Consider the following 17838-nt stretch of genomic DNA (forward strand, 5'->3'; position numbering starts at 1 on the left):
ATGGACAGTGGTGTAACTCACTTCACTGAGCTAGGAAACCCAAAAAGAGATTAAAGAGGCACGTGCTTACCTCTCTGACTTGAGTTCACCTCACCGCCCAGTATGCCTCCCCACAGCATTCAGTGGGTAGCCTTCACAAAGCTGTCCATGTCCTCACTCATCCATACTAGCCTCTTCATACTCTGAATTCATACCAACATTCAATTCTCATTACATAGTTCAATCCTTAACCTATTTTCACTAGTAGTAATAAACATACTGGCTTTGCTTTTAAAACAATATTAAAGCTGTGTGTATACTTTCCCTAATTGCTGCTTGTGCCATCACCATCATCGTGTGGAAAACAGCAGGTACTGAATTATACTTGCTCTCTAATAAATATGCATGTTATGTATGTAAACAGGTAAACCATTAACACATACATCTCCATACTCATGTGTTAAACACACATAAACCATTAATTACCTGTCAAAGCAGATGGAACTGAGAAATAAACTATGAGGGTTATGTAGCTAAGTGGGATCAGAGTTTTTTTTTATTTAAAAATGAAATAGGTCACTCTCTCTCCAGAGACTTATGATAATAAAATACCAAAGCCTAGCCAGGTGTTGTGGCGGGCGCCTGTAGTCCCAGCTGCTCGGGAGGCTGAGGCAAGAGAATCGCGTAAGCCCAAGAGTTAGAGGTTGCTGTGAGCCGTGTGACGCCACGGCACTCTACCCGAGGGCAGTACAGTGAGACTCTGTCTCTACAAAAAAAATAAATAAAATAAAATAAATAAAATAAAATACCAATGCCATCATGCTTGGATAACTTTTTTATTGATACAACATTAAATTACTGGTGAACTAGGAAAAAATGTAACAAGAGACTTACAACAGACCTAGCATCACATTAGGACTTACCAACAGAAAATGAACAACGTCTCCTCTGCAGAAGGCCAGCATGGGATTCACGTAGTTATGTACGGCCACAAAGTGCCAGGCCAGCAATGGAACACTGGAAGGATCCATCTAAGTGAGGAGAAGGGGAAGAAAGTCACCACAATGAAAAAATAGTGGGACAAAGAGAAAACTCTGGTTAAAAACTGCCTCTAACTTAGTGTTCCTTGATAAAGCTTTTCCCAAGTTCTCATAAAAATTGCCCAGAAGCAAGGACTGACTAAGAAGTGTCACAAGGAAACTCTGGGCTGACGGTAATGTTCCATATCTAGGTGGGGTTTGGATTACAAGAGTATATGCACTTGTCAAAGTGCAGCAAATGTATACTTAGGATCTGTACATTTCTTGGTACATAAATTTTTTATCAAAGGAAAAACTAAACAAATATTTAACTCTAGCTAGTGATATGCATGCTGAATATTTAGGAGAAATACTAGTTTCTGCAAGTTACTCTGAAATACCTAACAAAATAATATAGCTTGATGAGTGGGTATAGAGATGGACAAACTTATAATAAAGAAAGCATAATAAAATGTTAATAGTAGAACTTAGATGGTAGGTATAGGAGTGTTCAATGTAAAATTCTTTCAACTTCTATATTTGTTTGAATTGCAAAAATACCAGTAAAAACATATAAAAAGAAGCAAACACATACCACCAGGACATAAACCTTAATTAGCCAATAAAGCTAACCTAAGAAATGTTAATGGAAATCTAAGCAAGTTTTAGCATCTAAAAGAACAGACTTGCTTCCTCCCTGGGGCCCAGAGACACACAGAATAACACTAAGAAAACAAAAGTGATCTCCCTCCGTGTGGGAGCAGGGTTCTGAACTAGCCAGACTTCTGTACCAACATTCTCCATCACCCCCATCAACACATCTCCTCATGTATATACTGGAAGATCCTAACTTTCTGAAAACATCCAAGCAGGAAAGAGAAGGAAACAGGGGTATGAACAATTTCATACTTTGGGAGTATAATCTTCCAAAGTAAAATATCAAGGGGTAAAAGCATGTGTAGTAGCCATTCGTGCTGCTATTACAGCGGGATATTCTCTATCAGGAGTTGCATAGCAAAGCTGGAGATGACGAGAATAAACATGTCTTAGCACAACAGTCACACGAAAACAAACGTCTGAAAACTAAGGCTGGCATTCAATACATCAAACAGCCTTAAATCCAACAAGGGAATTTTACTGCAATCAAAGGGCAATGAATGAGACTAGGAAAATTATTCATGAAAGTAGGTGTGACAAAAGTGCCAGGCCAACAATATAGACACCGTCAACTTGAGGTTAAAAAAAAGGGGGGGCGGGGCCAGGAGGGGTGGCTCACGACTTTAATCCTAGCATTTGGGAGGCCAAGGCGGGTGAATTGCCTGAGCTCAAGACCAGCCTGAGCCACTGCCAGACCTCGTCTCTAAAAATAGCCAGGTGTTGTGGTGAGCACCTGTAGTCCCAGCTACTTGGGAGGCTGAGGCAAGAGAATGGCTTGAGTCCAAGAGTTTGAGGTTGCTATGAGCTATAACGCCACGGCACCCTACCGAGGGAAAGAAAGTAAGACTCTGTCTCAAAAAAAAAACAAGAACAAGAGACAGCCACATGCTATTTATGAGAGAAAAACTTAAAGTAATAAAAGTAAAAGGTAGAAGAACTCATTATCCCCAGGACACTATTTGAGTCACCAGCTTATGTTGCTTTGGTCACCTCAAGAAAAGTTCAGACAATGATCTTTGGAGCATTTTTATTCTACCTACTAGAATGAAATTAAAATCTCACAGAATGTACCCTTGCAAATCATTTCCCTCAAACTCCTGACATGATCCCTCTTTCTCCAGATAAGATGGAGAGGCTTACTCACACGACCATAGGGAAAAGTCATCCATACTTTCAAAGATGGCTTCAGTCCAATGACCAGTATCTTTAGAAAAGAAATATAATTTACATTCAACATTTACCTTGCAATTTTCAAAGTTTAGGTATTCAAACGCTCTAAAAGTTATGAGTTTCATCTTCTAAATACACCTACCTTTGTTAAGGATGCCATGGCCAATAATGAAAACTGTGTGATGGGATGATCTTTCAATTCTGGCTTAGAATGCAGAGGCTCAATACAGCAAACTTCGCCCTTGGAACCACTGAACAGACATCTAGATTCACACGTTCTTACTCCCATCACTCTCCTGAAAATGTAATCCAAAAATTTAGAATCAGTTTAGCAATGACCCAAGGCACTTTCATCTCTAATTTGGATGACTAACTTTCCCTTTTACCCCCAACAATCCAAAACTACACACAACAGCATGTTCTTTTTATTATACAGGTCAGATCTGTCACTCTTCTGCTAAAACCAGCCCGCTGGCTGCCACTCTAGGTAAAATAAAATCCCAACTCTTTACCTATGTCTTAAAGGACATGCTCAGGCTCCTGCCTTTACTCCTCCCCAGAACTGTGTGTCTGACAAAGCCATGCTACAGTCACACTGCCTTCTTTCCATTGCTCTAGAAGGCCAAGTTCGTGCCCACTAAAAGCCTTTGTGTTCAAATGTTCCTCTGCCCAGAACACATCCTCCAGATCTTTGTATCTGTTTACTGGCTCAGCATTCAGGTCCTTTTTCAAATGTCATCCCTTCTGAGAAAAGCATTCCTGAATGCATTCCTCAAGGGCACTCTTTTCATCACAGCATTCATACATATCTGGTGTTATTTCATTTATGTGTTGGCTTACTATCTGTTGCCTTCCCCTCACAACCAGAATGTAAATTCTTTAAGAGTAGGAACCTTGCCTGGTTCACAGCTATAACTCTGGTGTCTAGATAAAGGCCTACATATAGGAGATGCCCAGGAAATAGAAATTACTTTGTGCTCAGCATTGTTAGAACTTATGAGAAATGTAAGAATCAAAGACAGCTATTAACCTTGAAGGACTAATATAAATATGATAGACAATATTATGTTCTACTTTTTTTTAAAACTCAGCTTCATAAATTTTCTCCTATGTATCTAAACAGTCTTTGTTCTTATTTAAAGAGTAAACAGGGCAATTCCCAGGCAATAAAAATGTTTTTGCACCAGTTGTTTATAACCTAACCCAAAATTAGTGAACAGAGTAGCTCAGAATACTGATTCTGAAGCTTGACAGCAAATAAAACCTACTGATAAAACTTGGGAAGGCCAGGCCCAGAACTCCACATGTTCTGTAAGCTTGCCCAGGTAATTATAATGGGCAGCCATAATGTATTGTCAATCCCATGGGATTTCTAGACCTCTTCATGTTCAGTTTCAACACATTAGTCTTTCCATTTGTCAACAAATGTCCATTAGTCTCTTACTTAAATGTCAATTCAAAAACAGAGCCTCCGCTGTCATTGCAAATTGCAAGAGTTGGGTCATCTGTAAACTAAACAGAGAAGGAATTTATTTTCTTGTAGTTATTTAAATATCTAGTTAAGTATTAAGACGAGGAAAAAAATTAGAGAATACTGAAAATCTACCATGTGTGCATTTAATAGCATTTGAAATAACCTAGATTCAACTCATCACTCTAAATATGTAACTTACCTTTATTTAGAATAAAGATGGTTACCTTTACACAAACTGGGGCTTTCAAAAAGCAAAACCACCTTTCATCAGAATAAAAGAAAAATACAAACTACGATTGATAAAAAAAACCAAAGCTCTTATAACTGTTTCTAACTTGCTTTTAAATGAATAGGATCCTTTGGATACACTTGCAGTTGCCTAGTTTTCAAGAATAAAAGACTCAGTAAAGATAACTTGGTATCTCTGGGAAATAAACGTCTCTGACTATGCTTTCTGAATAAAGAGCTAATCTGCTATTGAAAACCTTTTAACGCTTTTTATTCAACGTTTCTCCTTGACCTAAATTTTGACCTAAGTATATTACTAAAACATTAATTTTTAACTCAATGTGTTGATATGTTGTTTAGGATATCGTATCCTCATTTATAAGTGACATATGTTTGTAATTTCTCCTTTATAATAATATATTTTCTCCAACTTTAATATCAGGTGTAACCAGATCAAGTAGAATGATTTTGATGTATTTCTTCTTTTTCTATTGTCTATAAGATTTAGCATGATATGTTTTTTGAAATCATCTTTTACTTTTATTTATAAATATTAGTCGTCTATTTTTTGATACTTAAAAAAATAAGTTAACTGATGATTCCATACTGAATCTCAGAGTCAAAGCATTCTATAATAGACATAGTCTTATTTGACTGAATGTTACTTTCTTTGCATTATTATTTTATTGCTTAATATTTCGATGTAGCAATTGTCTGATTCCTTTTCTGAATGTATTTATGTTCATTCATTCTTTACAAGGTTTTTGTTTCTAATCCTTATCTTAAACATTGTTATTGTTATTAAATTTTAAGTCTTTTTAATTTTGTGAAGGCAAAAAAAAGGAAACCTAATTAGCACATGTACATGTAAAAATATAAATAAAAATTAAAAAAAAAAAGTCCCACCTTTTTGCTCTGAAACCCTAAATGAGCAGTTGCCAAAGTGGGAAGCCTATATCCTAGGAATATGCATGAGATGGTCCACTGGAGTGTAGGAAAAATAAGAGAACTCATATTTCTTAATTTTCTATTTCTTATATATTTGCCTTATAATCTAAATAAAAATTAGTATAGTAGTACATTTATATAATTATACAAATGCACATATACTCCTGTAAAGGATGCAAACCCAAACTGTCATTGATGGGATATAGGGTTAAGTTTGGAGAACAATGAGCAAGTGACTGTTGTGGATCCGATATTTCAGAAGTATTCAATCATATTCTTTCTCTAATGTCAGAGTCTACATGTACTACCTTCATTGCCATTCCTAAGCAAGACAATGATTCCTGCTACTATGCCTTTAATCTCAACTGCATTTTTCTCTTTTCTCTCTGTCTTTATTTTATTTCTCCCAATAATTTGGGGGCATTTTCTACAAAAGGTTTAGCCCTTTATAAACAACAGCAACTACCCTGTTTTCCCGAAAATAAGACATCCTCCGAAAATAAGACCTACTTACAGGAAAGATAACACGTCCCTTGAAAATAAGACCTAGCGCATCTTTGGGAGCACACCTTAAAATAAGACGCTGTCTTATTTTCGGGGAAACAGGATAGTTATTCCTTCAGTCAAACATTTATTGAACACCTAGTATGGGTAAAACACAAAAATAAACAACAAACAGAATATGATTCCAAAGATTTCAATCTATTAAGAGAGATAAGACATATGCATATATAAGCAAGTATCACATATTAAAAGTTGGTATATTCTATTTGAAAAGAGGTCAAGAGAGATTACCATCATGTTCTGGAAGAGAAGACATTGTCTCCACTTTTACTTGTCTTGGTTGTTTTCATTGTTACTAAGTGCTTCAATGGTGCTTTGTCACAAAAGATTTTTTTTTTTGTAACTAACCTAGATACAGACATATAAACTCCAGATGGCTGCAGACTTTAAAAAGCACATGTATGGATAAGAGAGCTCTGCACAGCTAAGAAACAAAATGTGTACATGATTAAAATCTAGAAGATCTGATTTTAGACTTTCCTAGTTATAATCCTTTACCTTTTATGCTTCTAAACATGGGCCTGAAAGTATCCAAGAATAAACATTCATATTGTACTTATAAATGAAATCTGTAACCTAAGTCAGTTTAATTTTTTCAGGCCTATAAAGAGAAAGCCAACTCTAGGATCTTAATGTTTTCTCTTTAGAAGCCTGAAAATAAACTAAAGATTCATTTCTGAATGTAATCCAAATGCTGGTTCTTTCATAATTGGTGCCTTAAACCTCGTGCAACTTGCAAGAAAAGGTGACAGAGTACACCATCTTAGCAATAAAATTTTGGCAGACAAAACAAAGGTAAAAAGACCTTTTAAGATCTCCATATGAGTGTCAGCAGGGTGCTGCCTGCCTTTTCTGCCCTTTCTGCTGCTATATCTTTCAGAATTCATCACAACTTGAAGCTGAGTATTTCCATACTAGCCTTTCTCTTTTTTTTTTTAACTTGGGAAAACACCATGTTGGGCTAGTCAAATAAAAGGCAATTCAATATTAAGAATTCTATTTATAAAGTAATGGTCAGCTTCATGTTAAATACATTTTTTAGACTTCTGATTATCAATACAGAGAAATTACTTTAAAATAGAACCAAAGGCAAAATAATAAGAAGAATTATTAGAAGAAAACAGAGCCATTACCTTGATATGCAATATTGCTGTTCCTGGAGGATGAGCATCTGTTATTGATCTGAGAAGTTTTCCACTGGCCAAATCCCACATGGTGATCTATAAGACAACTAAGTGCTTTAAAAACAAATTTATTGCTCTTTTTTGGACTTAAGTATCCTGTCTTCTGGCTGAAATAATCTATTCCTGGTCTATAAACATTACAGGCAAAAAAACTATAAAGTTAAAACATACCTAAAGGTTACGGATGCAATGAAGTATGGAGCCTTTATTCTATCTTCATCTAACCCTCATCCTGCCCAACCTACTTTTCCTTTTAGATTGTAAATGTTGTTCTCATGCTGAGAGGTAGAAGAATTTCTTTAGTAAGTCAATGTGTTTAGCACTGGTAAAAATTATAGGAAAGACTTATTGCCAAACCAACAAGTAATGCAGAAATCAGAAAATGGGAAAAACCATAATCTATTGCCAGCTTCAGAAGTGGAAAGAAAGACAGACCAAAATAGTTATCCAAGAACACAAAAATAAGAATACAGAACATAGAGCATCTAAAAAGCAGCCACAATTGTTTACGTTACTATAAGGGCATTTTACATTACACCCTGGTTGGATTAAGAAAGCCATTTACTCAAACAGATTCATGAATTAGGATATGAAAAATTACATATTGTGAGTCAATCAGTAATGATGATTTAAAAATCTGAACAAGACAGAGGTCAGATTGAGCAATCTCAGGTTACCTCTACAGACATAATACTTCTTCACACATTTTGGTCTCCAACATATTCATCTTAAGATACTAGTTTTTAAAAATTGATTTTGACACTATCTCATGGATAAAAGAAACTTCACATCTTACCTGGCCTTTAGCAAAGCCACAAAGAAGTCTTGAGCAGTCATTGTTGATACTGAGAGCAGAGATGGCTCCATACTGACCTCCAACACTAGTGCTACCCAGACAGAGTCGCAAAGCTTGATTCTGATCTAAAGCAGTGTATAAAGTCAAGTGAGAGAAATGAGAGTGAATAATTACATATAGTCAGACCTGGGAGGCAGCAAGAATCAAAGGTAGCAGATAAAAGTCACATTCATTTTATTTATTGAGCATCTAACAGATGATGGGCATTGAATTAAGACAATAAGAATAGGGCGGCGCCTGTGGCTCAGTGAGTAGGGCGCTGGCCCCATATGCCAAGGGTGGTGGGTTCAAACCCAGCCCCGGCCAAACTGCAACAAAAAAAATAGCCGGGCGTTGTGGCGGGCGCCTGTAGTCCCAGCTCCTTGGGAGGCTGAGGCAAGAGAATCACATAAGCCCAAGAGCTGGAGGTTGCTGTGAGCCGTGTGATGCCACGGCACTCTACCAAGGGCAGTAAAGTGAGACTCTGTCTCTACCAAAAAAAAAAAAAGACACTAAGAATACAGAAAAAAAACAAGATTTACAAGGAAGTATAATAATACAGAACCTGCTAATGATAAACCAAAATACCCGTAAGAAATCTGCAACTTCTTGAGCCAACTATTTTTCATCTGTCTCAGCCTAGAATTGTACATATTGCTATTTTCATGATGCAAGGTTACAGAGAATACTATCTTCTTTTAAATAACTTCAGAAACCAAAATGTACTAATTTAAAATTTGGCTAAAATTTACATTTATATTATCCATGGAGAAAAAGTTTACTAAACAAATTAACAGTGCAAATAAAATTTACAGAGTAAACATTTAAACCATATCAGAAAAGTACTTCAAGCATTCACATCTGATATGCCAAAAGCAAGTAATTCAAATCCCTGTTAGAGTAAGTTCTTTAAGGGCAAGGATTTTGCCTTAATGACCTCTGATTTCTCCAGGAGGCATTGAAACATTTATTAAATTTTATTATCTAATAATTAAAAGAAATTCTTCTAGGGCTTCTCCTAGACCAGTGGTTCTCAACCCTCCTAATGCCGTGACCCTTTATACAGTTCCTGTAGGTCGCGACCCACAAGTTGAGAACTGCTGTCCTAGACAATACTTGTTTTCTATACAGTTCATTATTATGTCCACTTAAAAACAATCAAATAAAAATGTAAATGTAAGAAGGCATGACTACAAAATTTAACTATTTAGAAAAAAGGGAACAAAACAAACATCATACTTTCAATACTTTCATACTTTCAATAAGTAAATCTAGCAATCAGAGTCTGAAGACATTCATTCTCAGCTCTAGAGACTAATACTAAGTCCTTTTGTCTATCCAAAATGAATACTGTGAGAGTATTTTTCCATGTTCATTAACTGGCTCAATAGTAGTATCCCTTCCAAAGAAAGAGTTCTGAAAAAACTAATGACTACTGCATCTGACACATAAAAAATACTCAATTTTTTAAAAAATCATTTTGCATTTTCACCTTCCAAGCTGAACATTAAGGAATAAAAACCATACAGAATCTAGTTATCTTGAAAGTCATTATCTTTATTTATGTCTAGAATTATTTAGTTACAGGTATTTTTCCATATATTTACACTGGCTTCCACCTTAATTTTTCCTCTATCTCTCAATTTAATCCATATTAAAACTGCTCTTTATTCTATAATTTTCTCAACTCTAAATATGATACTGCATTTTATTTCTCTCAAATGAAAAGGCCTGCCCAAAATAGTACTTCCCATGATCCTTATTTTGTCAGGGCTACCTTATACAGTTAGTGGATTAACCCACATACTTTAATTTGCAACTGTCGTGACAATGGTTGGGCAGCAGTATTCTGTATATATCACAGCTTTGGGCCACATGTACGGGCAATAGATAAACGAAGAGGACAAAGATAGAGGCAGGTATGAAATTTCATGTCCTCCTCATAAAGAAGCAGGTCATGTTGGACCACCTGCCTTCCAGGAACAGAGCGGTGTCTCACTAGCATACTGCTCAGACCCTTTGCAGGCCCCACTTTGATCCAAACCTCACAGAGTTCTCATTCACCAGTGTTTAAACACACTCACTACTGCTTCCTAATTTAACAAAATTCATGCATTAAACTAGACAATTTACATATTCCTATAAGGCACAGTAAGTATGAACAGAAGAAATGAGAGAAGTGTTGATAAAACAAGGGTGCCATTAAGAAAGGGGAAATAGGGAGGCAGAGCAAGATGGCGGCCGAGTAACAGCTTCCTTGCATCTGGGCACCGGGAGTCTGGGGAGATAGGACTCCAGGCATCTCTGGCTCCAGGCATCTCTGGCTGGTGAGATCTGCCTATCATCACCCCTGTGAGGATACAGGGAGTCAGCGAGAGACTTCTAGACCCCAAGAGGAGGACTAAAACAGGGGAAAAAAGGCAAGTGGTCACATGTGTTCAATCCGTCTAAATCCGCCCGCAACTGTAAGTTCAGTAGCAGCGAGACTGCAAACCAGAAAGGCCTTACCTGTGAACTGTTTTGGTGTCTTTGGACTTGGCACTTAGTTGAACTCCCTTGGGGAGAGCCTGAGCGGGAGTGCGAAAAACTTTGGCCGTTGTCTAGGGCCCCAGTCTGAGCCGCTGAGCCAGACGGAACTAATAGTGTTTGGCTGTGGGTCACAGGGAGCCATTCTGAGCCATCTGCCCCAGGAAGCTCCTCCCTCAGGGTCGCAGAGCTAGAATCGGGTGGAAGCTGGTAACCCAGCGACCAAGTAGCCTAAGGATAGGGTCTGAGCCGCCTTGGAGCCCTAACCCTCAGGGGCAGAGTGAGACCGGTTTTGGCACACTGCGTAAGTGGATAGCCACTTCAGCAGTGATTCCAGCGACAAGCACTTCCCTGGGAAAGCTTCTGCTCAGCAAGTGAACAAGTTCAAAGGGCCTTTTAAGTGGGCTGAAGAGAGATTTAGGGTGTCTACCTGCTGGGGTTTGAGAAATCAGCAGCCTCCAGTCGTATCAGAACTGTGATTAACATCTCATACCCCAGAAGACCACGTGTTGCCCAGACAATATTCAATAACATATACATACTGTTTTGTTTTTGGTGGTGTTTTTTTTGTTTATTTTGATGTTGTTGATGTTGTTTTATTTTTTAATTTCAACCCTTTCCATACAGATCCTTTTTCTTTCTCAATTTTTCTAGTTTAATTATAATTTTCCATTGCTGCCTTTTTCAATAACTAGAACTTCATTTTTGCTAGTGTTTCTACTGCTATTATTTGGTTTTTCACCCAATTTTATCCCGTAAAGTTTTCTGTTTGCTTGTTTTAGTTTGATTTATAGCATTTTTGTCTTTCCTCTCTACTGGGTGGAGGTGGGGTACTGTGTCTGATCAGGTTAGCAAAGACCTGCTGACCTCAAGGGAACCACCCAACTGGGCACCCACAGAAGGTGTTTTTTTTTAAGGTTGTATCAAAGAACCCTACTGTACACCTATATTGCTCTGTCTCCCTCTTTCTGTGCCTCTCTTCTTTTTGTCAATATTCCTTATCCCCACCCCCTCTCCTTTCTCTGTTTTTCTTTTTTTTTTCTTACCACTCGGTCCTCCTTCCTTTCATCCCTTTTTTGCTCTTCAACCTTCTCACCCTTCTGGTCCTGTAACCCTTAGTCCACAGGCACGAGAACATAAAGAGCAAGAGGAAGTGAAAGGAAAATTAGGGCAAGGAAACAGATAAAAGAAATCACTCATGAGGAAGAATCAGCAGAAAACTCCAGGCAACATGAAGAACCAGTCCAGATCAACCCCGCCAAGGGACCATGAGGTAGCTACTGCAGAGGATTCCACCTATGAAGAAATGTTAGGAATGACAGAAAGGGAATTTAGAATACACATGTTGAAAACAATGAAAGAAATGATGGAAACAATGAAGGAAACTGCTAATAAAGTGGAAATTAACCAAAAGGAAATCCAAAAACAGAATCAAATCAGAGATGAATGATATGAAGACTACAAAAAGGATATAGCAGAGCTGAAGGAACTGAACCAGTCAATTAGGGAACTTAAAGATGCAATGGAAAGTATCAGCAACAGGTTAGACCATGCAGAAGAAAGAATTTCAGAAGTAGAAGACAAAGTTCTTCAGATAACTCAGATAGTAAGAGGCAGAAAAGAAGACAGAGAAAGCAGAATGTTCACTGTCAGAATTATGGGACCTTATGAAGCGTTCCAACATACGAGTTATAGGAATTCCAGAAGGGGAAGAAGAATGCCCCAGAGGAATGGAAGCCATACTAGAGAATATTATAAAAGAAAATTTCCCAAATATCACCAAAGATTCTGACACACTGCTTTCAGAGGGATATCGGACCCCAGGTCGCCTCAACTCTAACCGAGCTTCTCCAAGACACACTGTGATGAACCTGTCCAAAGTCAAGACAAAAGAAAAGATTCTGCAAGCTGCCAGGAGTAAGCGCCAGTTGACCTACAGGGGCAAATCCATCAGAGTGACCGCAGACTTCTCTAATGAAACTTTCCAAGCAAGAAGACAAGGGTCATCTACCTTTAATCTACTTAAACAGAACAATTTCCAACCCAGAATTCTGTACCCTGCTAAGCTAACCTTCAAAATTGATGGAGAAATCAAATCATTTACGGATATACAAACATTGAGCAAAGTTGCCACAGCAAGACCAGCTCTACAGGAAATACTTCAACCTGTTCTGCACACTGACCACCACAATGGATCAGCAGCAAAGTAAGAACTCAGAAATTAAAGGACAGAACCTAACCTCCACACTGATGCAAAAGATAAAACTAAGGAACGGACTCTCACAAAATAAGACGAATAGAATACTACCACACTTATCAACTATCTCAATAAATGTTAATGGCTTGAATTCCCCACTGAAGAGACATAGATTGGCTGACTGGATTAAAAAACACAAGCCAATGCCGGAGGTGGTGGGTTCAAACCCAGCCCCGGCCAAAAACCAAAAAAAAAAAAAAAAAAAAAAAAAAACACAAGCCATCCATTAGCTGTCTGCAAGAAACACACCTGGCTTCAAAAGACAAATTAAAGCTCCGAGTCAAGGGTTGGAAGACAATTTTTCAGGCAAATGGAATGCAGAAGAAAAGAGAAGTTGCGATCTTATTTTCAGATACATGTGGATTTAAAGCAACTAAAGTCAAAAAAGACAAAGATGGTCACTTTATATTGGTCAAGGGAAAAATACAACAAGAAGACATTTCAATTCTAAATATTTATGCACCCAATTTAAATGCTCCCAGATTCTTGAAACAGACCTTACTCAGTCTGAGCAATATGATATCCGATAATACCATAGTAACAGGGGACTTTAACACTCCTCTTACAGAGCTAGACAGATCCTCTAAACAGAAATTAAACAAGGATATAAGAGATTTAAATGAGACCCTAGAACAACTGTGCTTGATAGACGCATATAGAACACTCCACCCCAAAGACAAAGAATATACATTCTTCTCATCACCCCATGGTATTCTCTAAAATTGATCATATCCTGGGACACAAAACAAATATCAACAGAATCAAAAGAACTGAAATTTTACCTTGTATCTTCTCAGACCATAAGGCACTAAAGGTGGAACTCAACTCTAACAAAAATGCTCGACCCCACCCAAAGGCATGGAAATTAAACAATCTTCTGTTGAATAACAGATGGGTGCAGGAAGAAATAAAACAGGAAATCATTAACTTCCTTGAGCATAACAACAATGAAGACACAAGCTACCAAAACCTGTGGATACTGCAAAAGCAGTTTTGAGAAGAAAATTCATCGCGTTAGATGCCTACATTCGAAAAACAGAAAGAGAGCGCATCAACAATCTCACAAGAGATCTTATGGAATTGGAAAAAGAAGAACAATCTAAGCCTAAATTCAGTAGAAGAAAAGAAATATCCAAAATCAAATCAGAGATCAATGAAATTGAAAACAAAAGAATCATTCAGAAAATTAATGAAACAAGGAGTTGGTTTTTTGAAAAAATAAATAAAATAGATAAACCATTGGCCAGACTAACGAGGAATAGAAAAGTAAAATCTCTAGTAACCTCAATCAGAAATGATAAAGGGGAAATAACAACTGATCCCACAGAGATACAAGACATCATCTCTGAATACTACCAGAAACTCTACGCCCAGAAATTTGACAATGTGAAGGAAATGGATCAATATTTGGAATCACACCCTCTCCCCAGACTTAGCCAGGAAGAAATAGAGCTCCTGAACACACCAATTTCAAGCACTGAGATCAAAGAAACAATAAAAAATCTTCCAACCAAAAAATGCCCTGGTCCAGAAGGCTTCACTCCAGAATTCTATCAAACCTTCAAGGAAGAGCTTATTCCTGTACTGCAGATTATTCCAAAAAATTGAGGAAGAAGGAATCTTCCCCAACACATTCTATGAAGCAAACATCAACCTGATACCAAAACCAGGAAAAGACCAAAACAAAAAGGAGAATTTCAGACCAATCTCACTCATGAATATAGATGCAAAAATACTCAACAAAATCCTAGCCAATAGATTACAGCTTATCATCAAAAAAGTCATTCATCATGATCAAGTAGGCTTCATCCCAGGGATGCAAGGCTGGTTTAACATACGCAAGTCCATAAACGTCATCCACCATATTAACAGAGGCAAAAATAAACATCACATGATCCTCTCAATAGATGCAGAAAAAGCATTTGATAAAATCCAGCATCCTTTTCTAATTAGAACACTGAAGAGTATAGGCATAGGTGGCACATTTCTAAAACTGATTGAAGCTATCTATGACAAACCCATAGCCAATATTTTACTGAATGGAGTAAAACTGAAAGCTTTTCCTCTTAGAACTGGAACCAGACAAGGTTGTCCTCTGTCACCTTTACTATTCAACATAGTGCTGCAAGTTCTAGCTAATACAATTAGGTAAGACAAGGAAATAAAGGGAATCCAAATGGGAGCAGAGGAGGTCAAACTCTCCCTCTTTGCTGACGACATGATCTCATACTTAGAGAATCCCAAAGACTCAACCACAAGACTCCTAGAAGTCATCAAAAAATACAGTAATGTTTCAGGATATAAAATCAATGTCCACAAGTCAGTAGCCTTTGTGTACACCAATAACAGTCAAGATGAGAAGCTAATTAAGGACACAACTCCCTTCACCATAGTCTCAAAGAAAATGAAATACCTAGGAATATACCTAACGAAGGAGGTGAAGGACCTCTATAAAGAAAACTATGAACTCCTCAGAAAGGAAATAGCAGAGGATATTAACAAATGGAAGAACATACCATGCTCATGGATGGGAAGAATCAACATTGTTAAAATGTCTATACTTTCCAAAGCAATCTACCTATTCAATGCCATTCCTATCAAAATACCAACATTGTACTTTCAAGACTTGGAAAAAATGATTCTGCGTTTTGTATGGAACCGGAAAAAACCCCGTATAGCTAAGGCAGTTCTTAGTAACAAAAATAAAGCTGGGGGCATCAGCATACCAGATTTTAGTCTGTACTACAAAGCCATAGTGCTCAAGACAGCATGGTACTGGCACAAAAACAGAGACATAGACACTTGGAATCGAATTGAAAACCAAGAAATGAAACTAACATGTTGCAACCACCTAATCTTCGATAAACCAAACAAGAACATACCTTGGGGGAAAGACTCCCTATTCAATAAATGGTGTTGGGAGAACTGGATATCCACATGTAAAAGACTGATTCTGGACCCACACCTTTCTCCATTCACAAAAATTGATTCAAGATGGATAAAGCACTTAAATTTAAGGCATGAAACAATAAAAATCCTCAAAGAAAGCATAGGAAAAACACTGGCAGATATTGACCTGGGGAAAGACTTCATGAAGAAGACTGCCATGGCAATTGCAACAACAACAAAAATAAACAAATGGGACTTCATTAAACTGAAAAGCTTCTATACAGCTAAGGAGACAATAACCAAAACAAAGAGACAATCTACACAATGTGAAAGGATATTTGCATCTTTTCAATCAGACAAAAGCTTGATAACTAGGATCTATACAGAACTCAAATTAATCCACATGAAAAAAGCCAACAATCCCATGTATCAATGGGCAAGAGACATGAATAGAACTTTCTCTAGAGATGACAGACGAATGGCTAACAAACACATGAAAAAATGTTCATCATCTCTATATATTAGAGAAATGCAAATCAAAACAACCCTGAGATATCATCTAACCCCAGTGAGAATGGCCCACATCACAAAATCTCAAAACTGCAGATGCTGGTGTGGATGTGGAGAGAAGGGAACACTTTTACACTGCTGGTGGGACTGCAAACTAGTACAACCTTTCTGGAAGGAAGTATGGAGAAACCTCCAAGCACTCAAGCTAGACCTCCCATTTGATCCTGCAATCCCATTACTGGGCATCTACCCGGAAGGAAAAAAATCCTTTTATCATAAGGACACTTGTACTAGACTGTTTATTGCAGCTCAATTTACAATCGCCAAAATGTGGAAACAGCCTAAATGCCCACCAACCCAGGAATGGATTAACAAGCTGTGGTATATTATACCATGGAATACTATTCAGCCATTAAAAAAATGGAGACTTTACATCCTTCGTATTAACCTGGATGGAAGTGGAAGACATTATTCTTAGTAAAGCATCACAAGAATGGAGAAGCATGAATCCTATGTACTCAATTTTGATATGAGGACAATTAATGACAATTAAGGTTGGGGGGGGCAGAAAGAGGGAAGGAGGGAGGGGGTGGGTCCTTGGTGTGTGTCACACTTTATGGGGGCAAGACATGATTGCAGGAGGGACTTAACCTAACAATTGCAATCAGTGTAACCTGGCTTATTGTACCCTCAATGAATCCCCAACAATAAATAAAAAAAAAAAAAAGAAAAAAAGAAAGGGGAAATAGAAAAGGGTGGCAATGTACGAAATGAGGGAACAGAAAGGACATATCTAACTTCTAGATTAAAAACCAAACGTAACTGCTTTCCTGACTGTGGTTTCCACATACTAAAAAGTAGCTAAGACAAGAAACTAAATTATCAACCATGGTCATTCCTGAAATATATATTCAATTTACATCCCACAGGTCTGTGTTAATGAAAATATTCTCAATTTGTTTCTTGACTTTCACAATGTATTTGTCGTCTTTATAATTTCCCTTTAAAAGGCAGCATAGCTATGAAACCAGATGCCTGGATTTTAATCTTGCCTCTACTTCTAGAGAGTGATAGGCACTGTACTACAGTATATGCCTCAGTAGTTTTAGGAATGCTACTTAAATTTGCTTAGTAAATGTGGAAAACACCCATTACCTCATTACATTGCTAAGAGGAATAAATTAGTAAAGTAAAATAATGCGCAAAGGAACTAATCTGATATCCTTCAAATATTAGATTTTTATCACAAAGTTATTTATACATTATACTTAACACATTAAGAAAAAAAACAGCAGATAACAGTGACACAACCAAAGATAGTATGTCAAATGTAATCGACTTTGACTCCACAAAGATATTTATCAACTGTTATTGCTGCCTTTATATACCGTCTATCTTTGCAGTACCATATTAACAAACTTGCTATTACACAATTTAAACTAAATTCAAAAAAGGTAGAATTTCTGTGTAAAGAAGTCTTATTGCAGAGGTTTCTCCTGCTAGCGTTACCTGAATATTCTGGAGTCCAGATAATTCTGGACAATTCTAGGAAAAGATATTTGCCCCCAATAAACACAAAACCTCTTTAAAACATGTAA

At 37.3% G+C, this 17838-nt stretch overlaps 1 protein-coding gene across 1 annotated transcript in view; it reads right to left on the minus strand.

Moving 5' to 3' along the window:
* VPS8 (VPS8 subunit of CORVET complex) overlaps window positions 1-17838 on the minus strand; it is a 329884-nt gene that overhangs the window by 264190 nt on the left and 47856 nt on the right. The window contains exons 9-14 of the mRNA XM_053565122.1: window positions 8020-8144; window positions 7173-7259; window positions 4270-4337; window positions 2968-3121; window positions 2800-2859; window positions 903-1010 (exon numbers count right to left, since the gene is read on the minus strand). Of these exons, the coding sequence (XP_053421097.1) occupies window positions 903-1010; window positions 2800-2859; window positions 2968-3121; window positions 4270-4337; window positions 7173-7259; window positions 8020-8144 (602 nt within the window). The remainder of the gene's footprint in view (window positions 1-902; window positions 1011-2799; window positions 2860-2967; window positions 3122-4269; window positions 4338-7172; window positions 7260-8019; window positions 8145-17838) is intronic.

Source organism: Nycticebus coucang, chromosome 16, assembly GCF_027406575.1.
Source record: "Nycticebus coucang isolate mNycCou1 chromosome 16, mNycCou1.pri, whole genome shotgun sequence".
Classification (NCBI taxonomy): Eukaryota; Metazoa; Chordata; class Mammalia; order Primates; family Lorisidae; genus Nycticebus; species Nycticebus coucang.